The sequence below is a fragment of the Rhodotorula graminis genome, assembly GCF_001329695.1.
Source record: "Rhodotorula graminis WP1 unplaced genomic scaffold RHOBAscaffold_5, whole genome shotgun sequence".
NCBI lineage: Eukaryota > Fungi > Basidiomycota > Microbotryomycetes > Sporidiobolales > Sporidiobolaceae > Rhodotorula > Rhodotorula graminis.
The window spans coordinates 1,431,105-1,451,168 of NW_017264932.1; the positions used below are offsets into that span (position 1 = coordinate 1,431,105).

Below are 20,064 nucleotides of genomic sequence, written 5' to 3' on the forward strand. Positions count from 1 at the left end.
ACAGACGAGGCCACGTGGTCTGCAGTGGTGCGCGCGAGCGAGGTGTGGTGGAACGAGAGCGAGGGGGAGCGTGGCAAGCGCACACGCCTCCTGCGGCCTCTCGGCTCGCCTCGCCACGGACAAAGGCTCGCTTGCGTGCGGGTTGGAGAGCATCATACGTCTGCATTGAGTCACCGAGAGCCACACTGCTTCCGTCGAGCGCTTTGCGAGCGACCGTCAATCGTGCTCAAAGGCGGCTCAGCGCTCTCGCGCTCTCGCACTCACCGTAACGTCGGGTCACAGACACCGAGAGTGAGATGACACAGTAATAAAGACACGAGGTGGCGACGCTAAGACAAAAGAGAGACAGAGAGAGAGCTGGAGGCGGGAGGGAGGGAGGGAGCGCGAGGCGCGCCACGACGCCGCACGACCGGCGTGCGACGAGGTACAGACACAGAGAGTGATACAGGAAGGGTAGAGAAAGCGAAAAAGACGACCACGTCGCGCTCAAGGACCTCAAGCCCCGTTGCCCTTGACGAGCTCGCCCGCGCCCCAGGCGCTCACGCCCTTCGAGCGCGGCACCCTCCCGCGCTTGCCGCCCCGCTGCACGACGACGACCGTCTCGTCCCCACCGCGCCTCTCGGCATCGAGCACGACCGCGCTCGCCGCGTCGCCAAGCGCGCGCCGCACCTCGCTCGCGCCAATGACCGACCGCTGCAGCGTCCCAGCCGCGCTCGCGCTCCCGAGGAGCGCGCGCAGCTCGCCCAAGTGCGACGGTGCGTCGCGGCGGCCCCGGCCGGCAAATACGACGAGCGGGACGCGCGCCCCCGACGCCGACGAGGCGAGCTCGGAGCAGAGCTTGGCGAGGCGCGCGAGGGCGTGCGCGAGCGGGACGCCCGAACGCACGCTGGCGAACGCGATGCGGCGGTCCGAGTCGGCGTCGGACGAGGTGGCGGTGGTCGAGGAGGGGAAGAGGCGCGAGACGAGGACGTCGTCCTCCGTCTCGGATTGCATGCCGGCGCCGTGAGCGCCGCCGACGGTCGGGTACAGCGTGTCGCCGGCGCCGGCGCCGCCGTGCACCGTAAAGAGAGGCTGCTCGCCCGTCTCGCGCGACAGCGTCTTGCTCGCCTCGCCGCCCTCGCCCTCGTCCTCGCCGAGCTCGGTGCCGAGCAGCGCGCGGTCGGCGGGCGTGACCTCGGGTGCGCGCTCGACGCGCACGACGGTCGCCGACAGGCCCGGGTGCGCCTTGACGAGCTGGGCGAGGAGCGCGAGCGCGAGGCGGTCGTCGCTGCCGCCGTGGAACGCCATGAAGAGGTGCGCCTGGCCGGCGACGACGACGCGGTCGTTGTCGCTCGCCGAGGCCGACGACGCTCGGTCGAGGAAGAGGGCGACGTCACACGGCGCTTCGGCGAACACGTCGCGCAGCGCCGAGGCGTACCCGACGGCGCCCTGGACCGACACGCTCGCCGACGAGCCGCCAAAGAGGCCCTCGAGCGGGTTCGGCAGCCACGACTCGGCGACGCCGGCATCGTTCAACGACGACGACGCGCCCGCCGCAGCCGATGTCGACGTTGCGGGCGCAGTGACGGCCGACGACGACGACGAGGCCGGCGAGGGGAGCGCCCACGGGAGGACGACGACCTCGCTCTCGGTCTCCTCGACAAAGCTGGCGACCTGCCGCGCATAGTCGTCCGTCTTGACGAGCGCGAGGCTCAACCGCTTGACGTGGGCGCCGAGCCCTTGGGCGAACGCGCGCAGGACGACCGAGAGCGGGTCGGCGCGCAGGAGGGCCGGCTCGGACTCGGCGGAGCGGAACAGGGCCGAGGTGCGATCGGTGAGCTCGACGATGCGCAGGAGGGCGAGCTGGATCGCGCTCGAGGGCGACGAGGTCGAGGCGCCGTTGGCGGCACGGGTTGAGAGCGAGGTCGGCGAGGCCGAGTCGCCGTCGTCGCTGTCCGAGTCGTGCGCCGCCGCCTTCTTCTCGCCCTTCTCGCCGACGACAGGAGGCGCCTCGACCTGCTTAACGCGGTGCGCCGGCGCGCTCGGCGCAGGCTGCACGAGGCGGAGGAAGCCCATGACGGCGGGCAGGTGCTCGAGCTGCTCGACGACGACGGCGAACCTCGTCCGGCGGCGCTCGTCGCCGAACGCGCCGACGTCACCCGTGAGCGCCTTGTCCTGTGCGGGCGGGACGGCGGCGAGACCGCGGCGGAGGCGCTCGGCCTTGATGCGGTACCACGACGGGTAGAACGCGAGCGTGAGCGGCGTCGTGACGAACGTCGTGATGCTGCAGGGGCATGTACTAGTCAGTGAGACGCACGAGGTACAGGGGGCCGAGGGCGAGAGAACGAGAGGGACGCACAGGGCCATGACGACGAACATGGCGAATACGGGAGGGTTGAGGATCTTGGCGTTGAGCCCGATGTTCAGGACGATGAGCTCGACGAGTCCCTTGCAGGCTGCATGATAGAGAAGCGTCAATGTGAGATGCGAGGGCTACTGGACCCAGGCTCTCAAGCGCCGAGGACACCGTCGGCGGCGAGGAGACAGTGACGGAGGCGACGCACCCATGAGCGATCCGACCGCGCCCGACTCGCGCCAGTCCATGCCGTACAGCTTGGCGACGCCGCCACACGAGACGAACTCTGCGCCGTCGCGAGAGAGAGAGAGAGTCAGTCCTGGCCAACTCGTGCAAGGTCGAGCCCGTACGACCGACGAGAGGAAGAGGAACGAGGGCGACGCACTCGACGCGAACGCGACGACGCAGACGCACACGACCCAGCCCCAGATGCTGCCGTCGCTCAGGAGGCCGAGGTCCGTCTTGAGGCCCGACAGGGCAAAGTACAGCGGCAGGAACAGGACCGTGACGAGGTCCTCGATCTTTTCCGTCAGGGGCGCACGGATCTCCTTGGGCACGACGAGGCCGACGAGGAAGGCGCCGAAGATGGCGTGGCTGCGAGCGCAGGTGCGGCGAGGAGGATGAGGGTGGACGAGGTCAGATCGTGCTGCTGAAGAGGCGGAACGAGAGGGAAAGAGGGGGACGCACACGCCGATGCGGTCCGTGATCCACGCGCTCGTCAAGACGAGGAACAGGACGAACGCCGTCATGCTCTGGCTCGGCCCGTGCTCACCAAAGCTCCTCGTCTTGCGCCCGACAAACTTGAGCAGCGGCCGGCCGAGGAACCACAGGGCGAGCGTCCAGCCGATCGAGGTCAAGATGACGTAAAGGACGATGAGGCCCGACGTCGAGTTGACGAGGGCGATGGCGAGCGCGAGGAGGACCCAGCCGACGACGTCGCTGCGGGCGCACGAGGCGAGGAGGGGGTCAGTGCCGTGCTCACATCGCGGCCGTCAACATGCCGGCCGCACCGCTCGCTCTGCGGCGGGGCTGCGACACGAGGGAGCGAGAGGAGAGCGACGCACTTGCCGACGCCGGCCGAGAGGACGATGACGCCGACGTGGTCCCGCAGCAAGTTCTCGTCGGTCAAGATGCGCGCCAAGACGGGGAACGCTGTGATGGCGTTGGCCGTCCCGATGAACAAGAGGAACGTCCCAAAGTCGACCGTCGCCGCGTCGACAAAGCGGTCGTAGATGCCCTTGGACACGGCGGCGCCGAGGCCGAACGGGATGACGAGGCCGAGGAGCGAGATGGTCGACGAGATGGCCACGTTGCGGCGGAACAGGGAAAAGTCGACCTCGAGGCCGACGAGGAACAGGAAGCTGCGGGTGCAGGTGGGCGCGCGAGGCCAAGGGAGGGTCAGTGCACGGGCGGTGAGAAGGGAGGCGAGGGGACGACGGGACGCACAGGCACAGCCCGATGTTGGCGACGAGGCTGACGAACGGCACGCTCGCCGGTGGAAAGATGTTGCTCGTGAACCCGGGAACTCGACCTGCGCGAGGGAATCTGGGCGTCAGGGCAAGTCGCGGACGGCGCGAATGAGGAGAGGGAGGGACGCACCGAGAGCTGACGGCCCGACGAGGATGCCCGCGATGACCTCGGAGATGACCCTTGGCTGGCGCAGGTAGCGCAGGCCGAGGTGAAGCAGGCGCGACAGGCCGACGATGATGAACGCCTGGACGATGAAGAGGATGAGCGGGCTGTGGGAGAGAGCGCGAATCAGTAGGGGCACATCTCGGGATCGAGAGAGTGCAGGAGTGGACGGACTTGGAAGCGTCGAACGCGACAGGCGAGCCGAACGCCGGGTCAAAGATGGTGGCCGGGTGCGCGCTTGCCGAAGGAGCCGCACCGAGCGTCTGGGTGACGGTGGCGAACGGCGCACCGACGATGGCTGCGTCGAAGCGTTTGCCAGTCAGTCTCGTGTGCGAGAGGAAAGGTCGAGGCGGTGCAGCTCGAGCGGGCAGAGCGTGCCAAGCACGAGGTGCGGGAGGGGGTGGGGGAGGGGCGAGAGTGACGAGGTGGACGCACTCGCGGTGACCTTGGCCGTGACCGAGGCCGACATGGCGGTACTGGTGCTGGTTGTGCAGGATCTGATGAAGTAGAGGAGGAGAGGCAGGAGCGAATGCGACGAGTCGAGGGACGAGGTCTGGGCCGGTGGGGGACGGAAAGGCGCGAGCGCTTGATGGGCGAGATTGGCGGGCGTGTGCACAAGTCGAACGTGCTCAGGTCGCTCTCGTAGGCGTGCTCGGCCTTGTCGAGGGAGGTGCCGAGGGACGATGGCTGTGTCGGCTGGCGGACGACGAGGACGGCGAGGTGAATACGGCGTGCGCGACCGAGCGGGTTGGACAGGGTCGCTGGTAGTGACTCCCTGGTTGACCCTGGCGCTGCTCTGCCCTGCTCAAGGCGAGGCGAGCGACGGTAGCGAGGCGAGCCGGCCGCGACCAGGCGACCAGGCGTGCTCCTCCACCACACCGCATTCCCTCGACGAGCCTTGCGACTGACTAGCTCGGTGAGCACCCTGTCCTTCTCAGAGCACCTTTGCGGTCACGGCGACCCTATCAGTCGTGTGATCGCTCGTCGGGCCACCTCCCCCGCTCGCTTCATCTGCCTCGCCACGGTGCGCCCCGTCACTGACCCTGAGCATGTCTGCAGGCACTCGCACAGTCCCACAACTCGTACATCAAGCCGACGCACCCTTCAACACCGCCCTCCACCGCCTCTCCGCTTGCACCACCTCGCCCTCCTTCTCCTCGCCTCGTCCTCAGTCGCCTCTCCACGACCCGACCTCGCAAGACCGACCATGGCCGACCAGCTCTACCTCCGGTACTACTCGGGCCACGTCGGCTCGTACGGCCACGAGTTCATCGAGTTTGAGATCACGGGCAACCGCCTCCGATTCGCCCTCAACACCAAGTCCGTCCCTCCTCCTTTCTCCGTCTCGACAGGGCTTGAGACTGACCCTCTCACTCCCACAGCTACCGTAACGAGGGCCTCCTGCGGCGAGAGAGTGCGTCCCGACCCTCCTCGTCTCCCTCGATCAGCCGCCTCGCGCACGAGCTGACCGTCTTCTTTCTGTCGACCACAGTGCACCTCTCGCAGGCCGTCCTCGACGAGTTCAAGCGCATCGTCGCAGAGTCCGAGATCGTCAAGTGCGTCGTCGCAGCTCTTGCCCCGATCCCCTTCTTCTCGCTCGTCGCCCGACCTCCACGCGCGGACTCGCTGACCAACTTGCCGGTCCTGCGCGCAGGGAGGACGACGCCAAGTGGCCCAAGAAGAACGTCGTCGGTCGGCAAGAGCTCGAGGTGATGCTCCCGCCCTACCACATCTCGTTCGAGGTGCGTCCGCCCCCTTCCCCTCCTTTCGTCTCGCGCCTCCGCCGCCCGGCGCCAATTACTGACTTTTCGATCCCTGTGCCGCTCTCGCAGACGGCCAAGATCGGCTCGCTCGTCGACGTGCAGAACTCGGACGACCCGGACGGCATGCGCGTCTTCTACTACCTCGTTCAGGACCTCAAGGTGCGTCCCTCCCTCCCTCGCTCTGGCGCGCCCTCGACCTGCTCGACACGCGCACTGACACCTCGATCCCTCGTCTCTGCAGATCTTCGTCTACTCGCTCATCTCGCTGCACTTCAAGATCAAGCCGGTGCGTCCTCCTCCCTTCGCCTCCTCCTTCTCCCTCGTGCGCTCTCTTCTCGACGGTCAGACTGACTCTGGCTCTCGTCCTTGCGCGCAGACAAACTAGGAGACGACTGTAGCAGGAGCCAGATGTGCAAAACCTGCCGCTCGCCGGCGATACCCTCTCCTCGTCGCCAGCTCGACGTCCCGACTTGCGCGCTCACGCGCTTTCCCCTCTTCTCGAGAGGCGCAAGCTTCTCGATCGAGAGCAGCCCGGTCGCTCGAGCCTGCGCCCCTTGGTCCGCCGCCGCCGCCGGCGTCGCCGCGGACGGCCGGGAGTCGGCGCGGCCGGCAACGGGCTCGCGCTCTGGCGACGCGCTCGCCGCTTCTCTCTGCTTCCTCTCGCGGTTCCTCCTGCGACCCTGAGCTCGCCGACCACCCCAACTTCGCAGGCCATGTCGCACGCCCTGTTCTTCGTCCGCCAAGGCGACGACCTCCTCCCGCGCCACCCCTCGCCGCCCTACAAGACCCTCGCGTATCGCGGGCCCTCGCCGCTCGTCGAGAAGTGGCTGCGCGCTCCCGCAGCAACGGCGTTCCGGCGCGTTGACCTGTCGAGGGTCGTGACGAGCGGGCTCGGGTACAACCTGTTCGTGCACGAGCCTCGCAAGTGCGTCGCGCCGCTCTTTCCTTCTTTCTCTGCCCTCGGCACAGCCTAGAGCGCACACGCCTGACACATTCCCCGGGCGCGCAGCAAATGGCAGCAGGCCTACTTCGAGGTCAACGACGACGTCGCGTCGCTGCGCCACGCCCAAAAGCCCTTGGCGGCGCTCGGCCTCGAGGTCGACAACCGCACGCTCGCCAAGATCGAGTGCGTCGCCTCGTTCCTTCACGTCTGCCGGCAGAGCCATCCTGACGCGCCTTGCGTCGTGCAGCAACTGGGCAGCGCTCGTACCGCTCGATCACGTCCTCCTCACGTTCGACGACCTATTCGACCACCCGGCGTCCCCCGCCGTCAACGCCCAGAACCACGAAGTCGAGGCGTTCGTCCTTATGCTCCTCGACCTCGGGCTCGTCCCGCACCTGAGCTCGACCGCGTGCAGCGCCCCCCAGCTCGCCGCCCTCTCGACGTGGCTCTCGCTGCACTGCGCCACCGCCGTCGAGCTCTTTCAGTACGCCTACACGCACATCTACGTCAACGCGCGCGAGACGGCGGGCTCGACCGAGGCGTGGCACGACAAGCTCGCCGCGCTGCGGTTCCCGTCCGGCGAGTCGGGTAGCGGCTGGGTTCTGTACGTGCGGCATCTCGCAGGCCACTTCCCGCGAGCGGCGAGGATCTTTGAAGGCGACTACTTCACGTCGTTCGGCCCGCTCGACACGGCGAGCTTCGTCGAGCTGTACGTCAAGCTGCACCCGGAGCCCGGCCCTTTGCCTGAACGCGACGAGGTGCGTCTCTCCCTCTTTCCCTTCCCTGGTCCCCCAGACGGCGAGCGGTACTTGACTAGCCAAACTACCGCAGCACGAACCGCACCCCTCGTCTTGCTCGCCTCGACAGCTCGCTCGCCAAGTATGAGCCCGGTGCACGCTCGAGCCGGTGCGTCTTCTCTTCCCCTGCCTGCCTCCTTTCGCTCTCTTCCTGGACCCGCACTGACTTACTCCTTTCTGTGCAGGGCATCTGTGTTCTCGAGTCGGGCGGGTTCGCGCTCTTGAGCCTCGCAGTGCAACACGAGTCGACCTTCTCAAGTTGCCGGCTCTCCTCCCCACTGCTCGAGAGAGGCTTTGTCACTCGTCAGACGTCGTTTCTCCAGTCGGAGAGAGCTTTCTGTTCGAGATGAGCTCGGCGAGCGCCCAGGACGAGACGCAGCAGCTCGTCGTCGGCTCGTCCCTCGCTCTCGGTCCTCCTTCCGCTCGCTACGTTCGAGGCGACGCCCGATCTGCTGCGCCACTCCCCGCATCGCGTGCTCCGGTCCGGTGGCCGGCGGCGTCGCCGTCCTTCTCGCCGTGGAGCTCCTGTCCGTCCTCCACGGACTGGTGCTCGGACTCCGACGCCCGCTCGATGCCACGCAGCGCTGTCGCTCGCTCTTTCTGCTTCCCTGCTCCCACCGCTGCTGCTCAGCTTCTCGTCCACGATGGCGCACCAGCACCTGTACGTGCACGGCCCGACGCACGAGCCGTTCAACCCGCGCGCTCTCGACGAGGACCAAGCGCTCGTCGACTTCCCGCCAGACGAGGCGCTCCAGACTTGGTACCACGAGCCGGCCGCTACGGCACTGCAGCGGTACCGAGACGGGCACGTCTCGACGCGCTTGGTGCCTGAAGAGCTCTACTACGACGCCGAGAAGCGCTGGTCCGTGCCCCCTTTTGCCTCCTTTCCGTCTCGCCGCGCCGCCGCCTGACTCTCTCTCGCTCCAGGACGTGGAAGCAGGACGTCCTCAAGGTCAACGAGGTGTGGATGGCTCGCAACGGAGCTTTCTGGGCCAAACTCGAGTGCGTCCACCTGCAACCCCTGTCTCGCGTTCACCTTTCTGACTTTGCCGACGCCTGCAGCAACTGGTTCGCTCTCGTGCCACTTCCTCTCGTTCTCCAAGCGTACGACCGTCTCTATGACGAGCCGTCGTCGCCGAGCGTCGACTTGCGCACGCACCAGGTCGAGGCATTCGCCCTCCTCCTCCTCGACCTTGGCATCGACCCGGGCACGACGGCCGCCACCGCCACGGCCCATCGTCTCGATCACCTTGCCCAATGGCTCGAGTCCGAGTGCCCAGAGGCCATCCAGTTCTGGCTCGCGCTCTACACGCACGTCTACCACAACGCTCGGGCCGCGCCCGGCGGTCCACCTTGGGCGACGCGCCTCGCCCGCCTCGAGATCGGCCAAGGGTGCGCGGCATGGTCGACCTACATCCAGCACGTCGAGACAGGCCTCAACACGGGGCGGCTCCCGAGCCTCTTTACTCGCGAGGCGACCTACTTCTCCAACTTTGTCGCGCCCGAGCTCCTCGTCTCGCCGGTCATGACCGACCTGTACCTCACGCTCCACCCGCACAAGCAGCGTCCGCCGATCTCGAGAACTACCAGGCGAGTCGACCTTTTCCTTTCCTCTGGGGGTCCGTGCGCCTCTCCAGCAGCTCCTGACGACCTTCTCTCGACGCAGCTTCGGCACGCCACAGGCCCCTCTCGCCCACGCTGTACCACTGGCACCCATCGCGCCGCATCGCTACCACCCGCAGGCGCGCCCGACGGCCGTCACCGACGGTGCCACGTCAGCGTCGCCTACGACGCAGCCTTCCCAAGTCCGGTCCGTCCCTTTCTCTCCCCTTTCCTCGGCACGACCTGCTTCTCACTCGCCTTTTCCGGACGCAGCGACATTTGCGCGAGGATCTTCCGGCGCATCCGGCGTGGTGGAGCGCAGCCCTCGTCTTCTTAGCTTTCTCCTGCAACTTCTCGATATTCCTCAGCTCTCCTGGTCGAGCTCGCCGGCGTCGCGCAGAAGAGAAAGGGAGAGAACGAGACAGACGTTGCGCACCTGCGCTCTGAGCGCAGGACGAAAGGAGGACTAGATGATACAACAGGGCGAGCGAAAGTAACGAAAAGTGTGCCTCCTCCAGACTCTCGCCACCGACGACGAACCGCTCTACTCCCTCGACGACCCGCTCCCCTCGCCGCTCTGCCCCGCAAAGCCGAACATCGAGTGAAGCTCCTGCAGCTTGGCGCTCTGCTGCGGCGTAGAGTTGAGCGCGCCGGGCCCGAGCGACAGCCTCGAGCGGGTCGGCGTTCCAGGGACGGCGACGCTCGGCGGCCGAGACGAGTGCGAAACCGGACGTGCGGCTGCGAGAGGCCCGGCGTCAGAAAGGTTTGCGAGGGAGGGAGAAAGAGAGGTGGGGAAGCAGGACGCACTGGTCGAGGCTGCGTCGAGAGAGGGCGAGGGCGAGGCAGGCGGCTCGCCGGTGCGCTCGCGGTCGGCCGCCTCGAGGTTCGCGAGCGCGCGCTTGAGGTAGGTCTGGAAGTAGCTGCCCGTGCCAGCCATCCTGTGTACGTAAAGAGTGTCAGGCTCCGGTTCGAGGGACGCGAGCAAGAGGGGAAAGAGGGAGACGGACCAGGTCGCGATGCGGGCAGACGCCTCAGGATGCTCCTTCTGGAACTCGTACAGCGCAGCGATACCCTGCGAGGCGAAGGGGAGAGCGTGAACTTCTTGAGCTCGTGGCTCGCGTCGAAAGGGAAAGCGAGAGGCGACGCACCGACCGCGAGTTGTTGGGGTCGCCGATCAGGTCAAAGATCTCCTTGAGGCGCTGGTTGACGGCGATGTCGGTGCCACCCGGCGACGTCACGGTCGGCGGAGCGGCCATGCTGGACGACGGGCGCGACCCAATGCGGTTCGACGGCGGCGACCCGTTCGAGCTGCGCGACGGCGCGTCGTCGCCAGACGGCTGCGACGAGAGCGACGCTGCCGACGCTTGGCGAGCGAGCGACGAGGTCGACGGGCGAGACGGCTCGGGAGCGCCGCCTGCGGCCTGGTTGACGAGGCGGTGCAGGTACAGGTAGACGAACGAGCTCTCGGCTTGGTCGATCTCGTCGAGCTCGTCGAACACCTGGTTCTTGAGGACCGAGACGACCTGCTGGAGGATAGTCTTGACGGTGCGCAGAGGTAGGTCGGCGAGCGGGATGTTGTCGGTCGAGCGGCGGCGCCACTCGGCGGGCGGGATAGTGACGAGGAACTGGTTGATGTCGCTCAGGAGGCGAGGCGCGAGCAGGTTGCGGTTCTCGAGGCTCTCCTTGACCGTCTTCGAGACCTTCCACAGGCACTGCGAGAAGGAGAGGTCAGGATCGAGGACGGGAGGGAGGGAGGCAGGGCGAAAGAGGCCCGAGCGCACCTTCATGACGAGCTCGGCGTACTTGGCCCGATCGGCCAGCTCCTCGCCGCGCAGCTCTCGCAAGTCGATCGTCGCGTCTTGCAGGACCGTCAAGAGGGCGCTGCGAGCGAGAGACACGGTGAATCTCGTGCGCCACGGGCAGCAAGGACAGGAGGACGAAGCAGGAGACGCACCCGAAGCACACGTTCTGGTCGGCGTTGTGGAAGACCCGGATGAGGAGCATGTTGAGGACCTTGGAGAGGCTCTGGATCGGCTCGCTGACGGGGTTGTCGGCCGTGTCGAGTAGTCGGCCCATGAGGTCGGCGAGGAGGCCCGTGAGCGGCAGGCGCGACACCTGCTGCGACAGCGTGCGCTTGTCGAACAGGGCCGTGAGCGTCGACATGAGGTGCTTGCAGAGCCGGAGCTGCGCCGGCGGCGTGGCGGCCGTGAGGTTGGTGAAGCCGAGCTCGAGTCGGGCCGTGACGGCGTCGATGAGGGCGTCGACGTGCAGGAGGACGTGCTCCGTGTTCTTGGTGATCTCGCGCAGGACGAGCTTGAGGACGTCGGCGCAGGCGGTCATGTCGTCCGTCTCGAGCGCATCGATGAGCGACGGCAGGTCCGACACCGTCTCGGCCATGAGGTCGTCCTCGGTGAACGGCGCCGACGCGCCCGACGGCGGTCGCAGCGACGGTGGGCGCACGGCGGCCTTGGACGCGAAGCCGGGAGCAGGGACGCCCCGACGCACAGGCGGCGGCGGCATGTCCTGCTCGTCCTCGACGGGCGCCGCTGCGGCTTGAGGACGCTGCAGCCGACTCGGGATGGCGCCGGGTCGAGGGATGCCGACGCGCGACTGCGCGCTCGCGTGCCCGTTGGCCGGCGAGGGCGAGGCGGGCGGCGCGAGCCGGCTGGCGGGCGCAGGCGGGCGCAGGCTGCCGCTCGGCGTGCCCGGGCGGTCGGCCGACGGCGCGACGCGAGATGGCGGCGCCGGCGACGGCGCACCCGTCGCCGTACGCTTGAGGCGCTCCTCGAGCATCGAGCGGTCCTTGGGCGGGAGCTGGCCGACGGCCTTCCAGGTCGCGTCGGGCCCGACGAGCGTGTACACGGCGCCGATGGCGTGCAGGGCGGCCGTACGGGTCGTCGCGTCGGGCTTGCCGATGAACGAGGCGATGCGCGGCAGGGCCTGCGAGATCGGGTGGACGTTGACGCCGTGGCGAGCGTACAGCTGGCCGAGCTCCTCGATGCACTCGCTGCGGACGCGCGCGTTCTTGTTGTCGAGGCCCTGCTCGAGGATCGTCGAGAAGACCTTGCTGAACGGGTAGATCGAGCACAGGGCCTTGAAGATGCCGCGCACTCGCTGGCGGATCGTCTCCTTGCTGTCGCCGACCTGCTCGAGGGGGTAGGGAATGGCGCATGAAAAGGGTCAGGGTCACGGGCGTGGGTGTGGGAGAGGGTGAAAGGGAGGACGAGGACGCACCTTGCTGATGAGGCACTGAAGGAGAGGCAGAGCCTCGTAGTCGCTCGCCTTGTACCCGGCGTTGCTCAGGACGGGCAGGAGGTGCTCGACGACGTCGAGGCACTTGACCGTGATGGTCGTGCTCGTCAGGCCGATGCGCAACGTGATGTACTTGACGATGAGGTCGAAGTTGGCCACAAGGCGGTCGCGCAGCTCGCCCTCGCCAAGGTCGAACGCGTCGCTCGCGCTCGACAGGTCCCTCGCGCACTCGTCGATGGCCGTCAGCCCGGCGACAAAGTCGCGCTCGGCCGAGTGGTCGGTGCTAAACAGCTGCGCGTGCAGCGTCGCCGACACCTGCGGCGCCATCTGCGCCGCGAGCCAGTCGACCTGGTCGGGCCGCGGCGTGCCGTCGACCGTCCAGCGCATCGACCCCGTCTCCTTGCGGTGCCGCAGAACCTTCGGGTTGGGGTCGGCGCTGCGGAACGGCGCCTCCTTGACGCTCGACGCCGACGCCGACGAGCTGGGACGCGAGGCGGACGCCGCCGCCGCCGCGCGCAGGCCGCCGATCGAGGGCCGCGGTCGAGGCTGACCAAGACGAGCGGGTACGGCAGACGGCGCTGGCTCCTCGGGCGGCGGGGCCGTTGGCGCGACAGGGCGCAGGAGCTTGGCGGCAGGTCGAGACAGGCCCGGGCGAGAGGCGGCGACGGGTGCGGCGGGTGCGACGGCGGCTGGAGCAGGTGCCGGCGCGACAGGAGGAGGCTTTGTCGACGCTGCTGAACGCGCGGGAGGCCCGGCTCGAGCGGGCGGCGCGGCGGCGGGCGGAGGAGCCGACGAGCCGAGCGCGTTGGCGGCCGACCGTGCGGCCTCGACGATGGGCAGCGCGGTCGACTTGGACGCCGGCTTGAGCTTGGCGACGGCGTCCATGACGGTGCCGTAGCCGGCCTTGGCGATGATGGCGGGCAGGATGGCCGTCGCCGACTTGCGCACCTCGCCGTTGCGGTCCTCGAGGCACGGGAGGATCGGCGCCGCGAGCACGGCGAGGTCGACACCGTCGAGCGCGTCGTAGTCGTTGAAGCGCTGCTCGAGCCACGCGAGCAGCTCCTTGCGCTGCAGCGGGTTGTTGGCCTCGAGCGGCTTGTCGAACGACCCGACGAGCGGCTCGAGCCCGGCGGCGTCGGCCATGGCGCTGAGCGTGACGACGCCGGCGGCGCGGATGTTGGCCTTCTGGTCGGCGAGCACTTGTGCGACAGGACCGGCGTACATACGGGCGAGCTTCTCACCGAACGGCTGACCCATGCCCGACGCGAGGCGGGCGACGACGTCGAGCGCGATGAGCTGGATGATCTTGTTGGCGTCCGTGATGCGTAGCTTGAGCGGCGTGCCGAGTTCGAGGAGGCCGCTCGGCTTGAGGCGCTTGTTGGCCTCGAGCGTGTCGCGGATCTGCTCGATCGCCTCCTTGCGGACCTTCCAGTTGGCGTCGCCGAGGGCCTGGCACTGGGCGCTCGACACGAGGCGGTCAAAGTCGACGCGAGGGAACAGGTCGTCAAGCGGGTCGACCTCGGGCGCGCCGGTCTTGCTCTTGCTGGCGGGGCCCGACGAGCCGGTGGCGGCAGGAGCTGCAGCGACGACCGTATCGGCGCCGAAACGGGTCGGCTCGGGCGGGGCCTCGCTCGAGACCTTCTCGAACTCGGCGTCGATGGTTGATAGCAGTTGCGGCGTGAGGTCGGCGAGGAACGTGGTGATGCCTGTGGAGGAAAAGGTCCGTCAGGCTCGGAACGTCCAGGGCGTTGACGGCGAGAGAGGACGCACTCGGGCCGACAAAGAGCCTGAGCGCGACGAGCGTCTTGGTCGCGTTGGTGCGCACCGCCGCGTTCGAGTTCTTGAGGCCGACGACGAGGAAGTCGATCAGGTCGCGGACAGCGAGGCCGCCGGCGAGGCCAAAGTCGCGCAGGGCCTGGTCGACGAAGATGTACGACTCGGCGAGCGTCTTGGGCGCCTTCTGCTTTGACATGGGCTCGTACGCTGCGAGGCGGGGCGAGAGAGGTCAGTCTCGAAAGGGGACGAGGGGGACGACAAGGCAGGGAGAAGGGGCGCACCCTGCGACAGGACGAATCCGAGGCTCGACTTCTCGGCAAACGCGACGAGGGCCTCGCTCGCCGGCTTCTTGAGCTTGATGTCGCCGAGCTTGTCGCACAGGACCGGCGTCGCGACCGCCGCACACGCCTTGGTCCACCCGGGCGAGTCGGTCGCGAGCTGCTGAAGGAGCGCAAAGACCTTGCCGGCCACCTGTGCGGGGAGAGAGTGTGAGTGAGAAGGCGCTTGACGTCGAGAAGAGAGGGTGGACGGGGCAAGAGAGGGGGGGCGGGCGCACCTGGAAGTTCGACTCCTTGGGCCCGGGCTTCTTGCCGACCAGGTACCGCACGATGACCTCGGCGTCTGCGTCTCGACCGTCGAGCTTGACCCAGTCGACGAGCTTGTCCATGCCCTCGAGGCGCTGCTTCCAGTTCGGGTCGGCGAGCTGCGCGACGATCTCGGCGGGGAAGACGTCGCCCGAGTCGACCTGGCCCTCGGCCGCCTCCTGCGAGTGCTTGTACCGCAGCGGCTCAGCAGGCTTCGAGGCGCCGGCGGACGAGGAGGCGCCGGCAGCTGCGGGTCGTGCGGGTGCCGGCGCGGGCTTCTTGGCGGCTGGCGGCGCCGAGGCGGACGGCGCAGGCGGTTTTTTGGCGGCGAGTCGAGCTGGTGGTCCACGTGCAGCCGGCTTGGGCGCAGGCGGCTCGTCGTGAGCAGGCGGCGACGGCGGCGGCGGCGCGTTCTCCTTGTCGGCCGGCGGCGCGCGCTGCAGCAGCCTCGCCGGTGGCCCTCGCGGCTTTGGCGGCGCTGCTGCTGCTGCAGGAGCAGGGGCACGAGCGGCTGCAGCCGGCTTGGCGCCCGCCGTGACGCCGTTGCGGCACTTGGTGACGGCCTTCTCGGCCGCCTCGGTCACCTTCTCCTTGCGGAGCGGGTCCATCTCGCCGACGAGGCCGCCAAACACGCGCTCTCCGAGCACCTTGCTCAGGGAGCCGAGCGCGTCGGCTGCGGCGGCGCGTACGGCGGCGTCCGAGTCGGTGAGCGCGACCTTGAACGCCTCGATGAGGGACGCGAGGTCGGCCTTGGGCGGCGGCGACGGCGTCGCGCACAGGCAGCGCGTGTAGAAGGCGAGCGTGTTGGCCTTGACCGACGGGTTCTTGTCCTTGGCGAACGTCGCGACGTCCTCGCTGAACTCGCCGATCGAGGTCTGCGGGCGCACGCGAGGGTCAGGGTCGTACCCGAGAGAACGACGAGGGAGAGAGGGAGACGCACACTCGCAAAGACGGCATCGAGTGCGGCACCGAGAGCGTCGAGCACGTTCTGCTTCTTCTCCTTGGTCCTCGCCATGATCGGCGCCGTGACGGCCGCCTTGTACCGCGCAAAGTCGTCCCGGAGCCCTCGCGCGAGCTTCTCGATGCACTGCGCCGCGAGAATAACGCACAGGACGTTGGCGTCGCCCATGCGGCCGGCGAGGGCGCCGGCGAGGTCGTTGTAGTTGTCCGAGGCGTACCGAGGCGAGGTCGACAGGAGGGCGAGGAGCGGCTCGAGCGCGAGCTCTTTCCGGTCCTTCCACTTGGTCGACGACAGGTTCGTGTAGAAGTCGGCCGGCAGGTTGGACACGACAGGGATCGGGTCGGCAAAGTCGAACGGGTCGAGTGCGGCGTCGGGCTCGTCGGCAGGTGCTGCGGCAGGAAGGGAGGTCAGGTCCGCGCGACTGAGAGAGACGCTCAGGGCGCGACAGAGCACGCGACGCACCTTCGTCTTGGCCGTCTGCGTCGTCCTCGGCTGCGCCGTCCACCTCGGGCTGCCCCCTCGCCTCCTGCGCCTCCATCTCCCGCTTCTGCGTCACCGTGAACCTGCTCGGCCGCAACTTGCCGAACCCGTACTCGTCCTTCTCTCCTCGGTCGGCCGCCTCGAACGCCTCGCCGAGCTCCTTCTGCTGGACGGGCTTGAGCTCGCCGAGGTGCGGCGTGAGGGCTGGCCCGAGGTACGAGTGGAGGGCGAGGCACAGGAGCTGGCCCTCGGCGCGCACCGTCTTGTCGGCGTGCGCAAAGATCTTGGGGAGCGTCTTAAGGATGGGCTTGAACGAGACGGTCTTGGGGCCGTAGCAGCTGCGTACGAGGGAGACGAGGTGGGTCAGGTTGCGCGGCGAGAGACGGGCATGGCTCGAGGTGGACGCACCGAGCGAGCTCCCGCAGTACGGTGACGGAACCAGCGACGACCTTGGGCTGCTTGACCTCGAGACCGGGCACGACATCGCCCTGTGCGCATGGGAACAGTCAGCTCGCGGCGACGAGGATGTGGGGCGGGAGGGAGGGAGAGGTCGACGCACGATGACGCCCTCGCCCTGGTCCTCCTCGGCCGCGACGTAGAGCAGACAAAGCTCGATGCCCTTGATGCGCGTGTTGGCCTGCGGGGAAAAGGGGAGGTCAGCGACCTGCGGTAATTGGACGAGACGGGAACAGGAGGGGGACGCACCCTCGTGGAGCCGAGGCACTTCTCGACGACGCTCGGGACGACTTCTGCACGCGTTCTGTGTACGACAGGGCCGATCAGGTTCGCGCTCTGACACGGCGGCGAGGGAGGGAGGAGAGTCGGGCGCACCTCGCCATGGAGCGACCGCCGAACTCGACGACAGCGCACGCCGCCTCGACACCCTTCTCTTGGGCGACAGCGTTGGCATCGCGGACCCAGTCGCGGAGAGACGAGGCGCTCAGGAAGGGTTCGCGGAAGAACGGGTCGTGGTCGTCGGGCGTCTTGGAGGCGAGCGAGGCGACCTCGGCGTAGGCGGACAGGCGGGCCTTCCAGACCTGCGGGGGCACACAGACACAGTCAGTACGACGAGTTCAAGTGCTCGCAGCTCAGCCTCAGGGGCTTGGGGCCGAGTCGAGATGAGGCGAGACGCGCACCTTGTGCGACAGGCGCTGCTCGACGGGGAGCGCGTCAAAGTTGTCGTCAGGCGGCGCACCGTCCATGTTGGAGGACGCTTGGGCGGCAGCAGTCGCAGCAGGGCGAGGCGCGGGGTGTTGATAGTGAAACGAGGCGCTGGCTCGCGTTCAGCCAACTCGATCTCGCTTCAAGCTTGCTGCCCGTCGTCTCGCTCGCTCGCTTGCTATGAGCAGATACCGAGTTCCAGACCGTGCACTACAGAGCGCGCGAGATGCACAGCGAACAGAGGCGATCCCGCCGGTGCCTCCTCCGCTCTCCCTCGCTCAAGCAGCGGACGAGCCCCGCTGCACGTCTCTCGTTCGCCCTGTCCTGCTCGAGCTGCTGTACAGGTACATTGCGCGACGTCTACTGCGGCCCATGCGCTCCCGCGAACGGCGTCCTCCCTCGGTCGCCCGTGATTTTCTGCGCACGCGAGGCGGACAAGGACGGTCAGGCGCTCGCTGCCGAAGGAGAGGGGCTCGTGGGCGAGCGCAAGAGGACGAGAGAAAGAGAAAGAGCGCGACGCACCTTCCACGAGGGCGTGCACGAGAAGCCGTGCGTCTCAAACGCCGGGCCCGTCGGCGGATCGTCGGTCGACGTCGAGCACGCGCACCGCACGCCGTCTTGTGGCAGTGGGCAGTGCGAGAAGGGGGCGTGGTGGTAGCCGATCTCGCGGAAGAAGATCGTCTGGTTCGGGTGGAGGAAGAGGGCGGCGGCGAGGGAGTGGACGGGCGCTGCGGGCGAGGCGAGATTCGAGGGTCAGTTCTGATTTCTCGCGGGAGCGGACTGGCGGCAGGTGGCGCCAGAGGGTGGAAGAAGAAGAAGCGATAAGGGAAGAGCGACAGCGACGAGAGGAGGAGAGGATGGCGAGGGAAAGAGAGAGCAGGGACGCACCGTCGCCCCAGCGCTCGTAGAAGAACCCGCCCGCCTTGTCGAGGTGCTCAAAGTACTCGGTGTAGGCCTTTCCTCGCCAGAAGTCGACTCGCGCGATCTCGAAGTTGGACCTGCAGCGAGCACAACGTCAGGCTCGAGGAGCGCGAGAGGGGGGAGAGAGAGAGGTGAGGGCGAGGGCGTACCAGAAGTGACAGCCGTTGTACGTCTCGCCGCCGTCGTTGCTGATCCACTGCATGAGGTTGGGCTCGGCGACGTGCTCTGGGTGCGTGTCGATAAACTCTGCGCGGCGCGAGAAAGGGGTCAGTCGCTCGTCGCGCTCGGCAAGTCGCGCCCGCTCTTACCTCGCGCCCGACGACTCGTCGACAGGGCGAGGAGGAACAGGATAGCTCACCCTTTGTAGTCGACCAAAGCGTCTTGATCGTCTCGACGTCTGCGAGGGCGAATAGTCGTCAGGGTCTCGCGGCCGCAGCTCGGGAGGACGAGGAAGGAGACTTGGACGCACACTCGTACAGGCTGACGACCCAGCCGTAGACCTTGCCCTCGTCCTTCATGCGCCGGAACGGGTCGAACGCGATGTCGCAGTAGAACTTGACCGACGGCTCGACGCGCCAGTAGAACTCGTACGAGTCGAGGAGCGGGTGACGAAAGACTGTGGCCCATGACGAGGGAGCGAAAGAGTCAGTCACTGGGATAGGGATAGGGACAGGGAGGGGGCGGCGAGGAGAAGGGAGAGGGGAAGGACGCACCAAACGCGCTCTGGTACCGGCACATGCGCCGATAGGGCACGCTGCCGCCGTACGGGATGTTCTTCTTGCCCATCTCGGCGATGGCCTTCATGGCGCGGTCCTCGTCAATCCAGTCGGGGAACTTGTCGCCCCAGTGCTCCTTGGGGACCAGGCCGTACTGCGTCTTGCCCGAGGCGATGCCCGACGTGTGCCGCTTGAACTCGTCGGAGAACGGCTCGTCGTTGAGGAAGGTCCAGTCGTAGTGGTACCGGCGGTTGAAGCGGTCTGCGCGCGCAGGACGTGGCGTTGAGTCCAGGGCTCGGACCCGAGGACGAGGAGCGAGACGAGGAGAGGGACGCACCCTCGAGCTGCCGCATGGCCGACACGGCCTCCCAGACGTCGCTGTTGCGCGCGAGCATGAGGAACGTCGCCGACACCTTGTCCTCCTGGGCCCTCGTCGCGTTGAACCCCAAGTCCTCGCCGTCGCCGTCGACGGGCCATGCGGTCCGGGGCGCGTCCTCCCACGGCTTGAGCTTGCGCCCTGCGGCCCAGGTCTCGGGTGGACCTTGCTTGAGGCCGAGGCGGACGCGGGCGTGGTCGATCGAGGTGTGGTGGGCGTACGAGGGCGACGACGACTTGGCGAGGAGGTGGAGGGCGAGGAAGGCGAGGGCGAATGCGCTTGCCCAGCGGACCCAGGGGCTGGCGGGGAGCATGTGCGTCGAGCACTCGACCTCGACCGAGCGCGTGCTGGTGCTCGTGCGGGTCGTGCGGTCGTGTGGGCGCGGCGAGAGTCGCGCGGAGGTTGACGAGGCGGTGCGGCGACGGGCGAGACGAGCACGGCGTGTGCGGGTCGCGCGCGAGTTGGAGGGCGTGCCGAGAGGGTACGTGGACGTGCTCGACTTATCGCTGGTCGCGCAGAGGGCGGTCGAGAGGACGAGTAGGGTTCATCTCTCCGGCCCGACTCTCTCGCCTCCCGGCTCTCGTCACAGTCCTCAGCTTGGCCAAGCGGCCAGCCTTCCTGTCCTCGGCCTTGCTAGCAGCCCGCTCGCAACCCTGGCGAAAGCGCCTCGCACATGCGGGTCCGCCCCTCCTCCTCCTCCTCGTCTCGCCGGCGGCTCCTCGCTGGCGCACTCGGCCGTCGCCCGACGAGCTCCCCGCTCGAGTG

At 68.0% G+C, this 20,064-nt stretch overlaps 3 protein-coding genes across 3 annotated transcripts; 1 reads left to right on the forward strand and 2 right to left on the reverse strand.

Moving 5' to 3' along the window:
• Positions 1-495: 495 nt before the first annotated feature.
• Positions 496-4,436, reverse strand: RHOBADRAFT_53105 (uncharacterized protein; the record flags this gene model as incomplete). Its single annotated transcript, XM_018416675.1, has 10 exons — positions 496-2,263; positions 2,339-2,435; positions 2,544-2,621; positions 2,721-2,929; positions 3,023-3,274; positions 3,400-3,696; positions 3,782-3,866; positions 3,935-4,074; positions 4,142-4,265; positions 4,403-4,436. The coding sequence occupies 10 exons, from the start codon at positions 4,434-4,436 to the stop codon at positions 496-498; spliced, it is 3,084 nt and encodes a 1,027-aa protein (XP_018272172.1).
• A 406-nt stretch (positions 4,437-4,842) lies between these two features.
• Positions 4,843-6,174, forward strand: RHOBADRAFT_66327 (uncharacterized protein). The gene is made up of 8 exons (XM_018418939.1): positions 4,843-4,883; positions 5,027-5,287; positions 5,350-5,381; positions 5,460-5,523; positions 5,622-5,709; positions 5,800-5,889; positions 5,972-6,016; positions 6,107-6,174. The coding sequence occupies exons 2-8, from the start codon at positions 5,175-5,177 to the stop codon at positions 6,113-6,115; spliced, it is 441 nt and encodes a 146-aa protein (XP_018272173.1). The 5' UTR covers positions 4,843-4,883; positions 5,027-5,174; the 3' UTR covers positions 6,116-6,174.
• Positions 6,175-9,480: 3,306 nt separating this feature from the next.
• Positions 9,481-19,612, reverse strand: RHOBADRAFT_49618 (glycosyltransferase family 15 protein; the record flags this gene model as incomplete). The annotated part of the gene is made up of 25 exons (XM_018415261.1): positions 9,481-9,810; positions 9,880-10,010; positions 10,080-10,144; positions 10,221-10,784; positions 10,854-10,953; positions 11,027-12,216; positions 12,307-14,030; positions 14,095-14,307; positions 14,382-14,571; positions 14,657-15,559; positions 15,625-16,034; positions 16,108-16,463; positions 16,534-16,613; positions 16,685-16,762; positions 16,831-16,885; positions 16,957-17,162; positions 17,262-17,338; positions 17,635-17,758; positions 17,809-18,014; positions 18,175-18,284; positions 18,357-18,453; positions 18,566-18,604; positions 18,677-18,823; positions 18,921-19,184; positions 19,261-19,612. 25 exons carry the CDS (start codon positions 19,610-19,612, stop codon positions 9,617-9,619), a joined length of 7,875 nt encoding a protein of 2,624 aa, XP_018272174.1. The 3' UTR covers positions 9,481-9,616.
• Between the last annotated feature and the right edge of the window lie 452 nt (positions 19,613-20,064).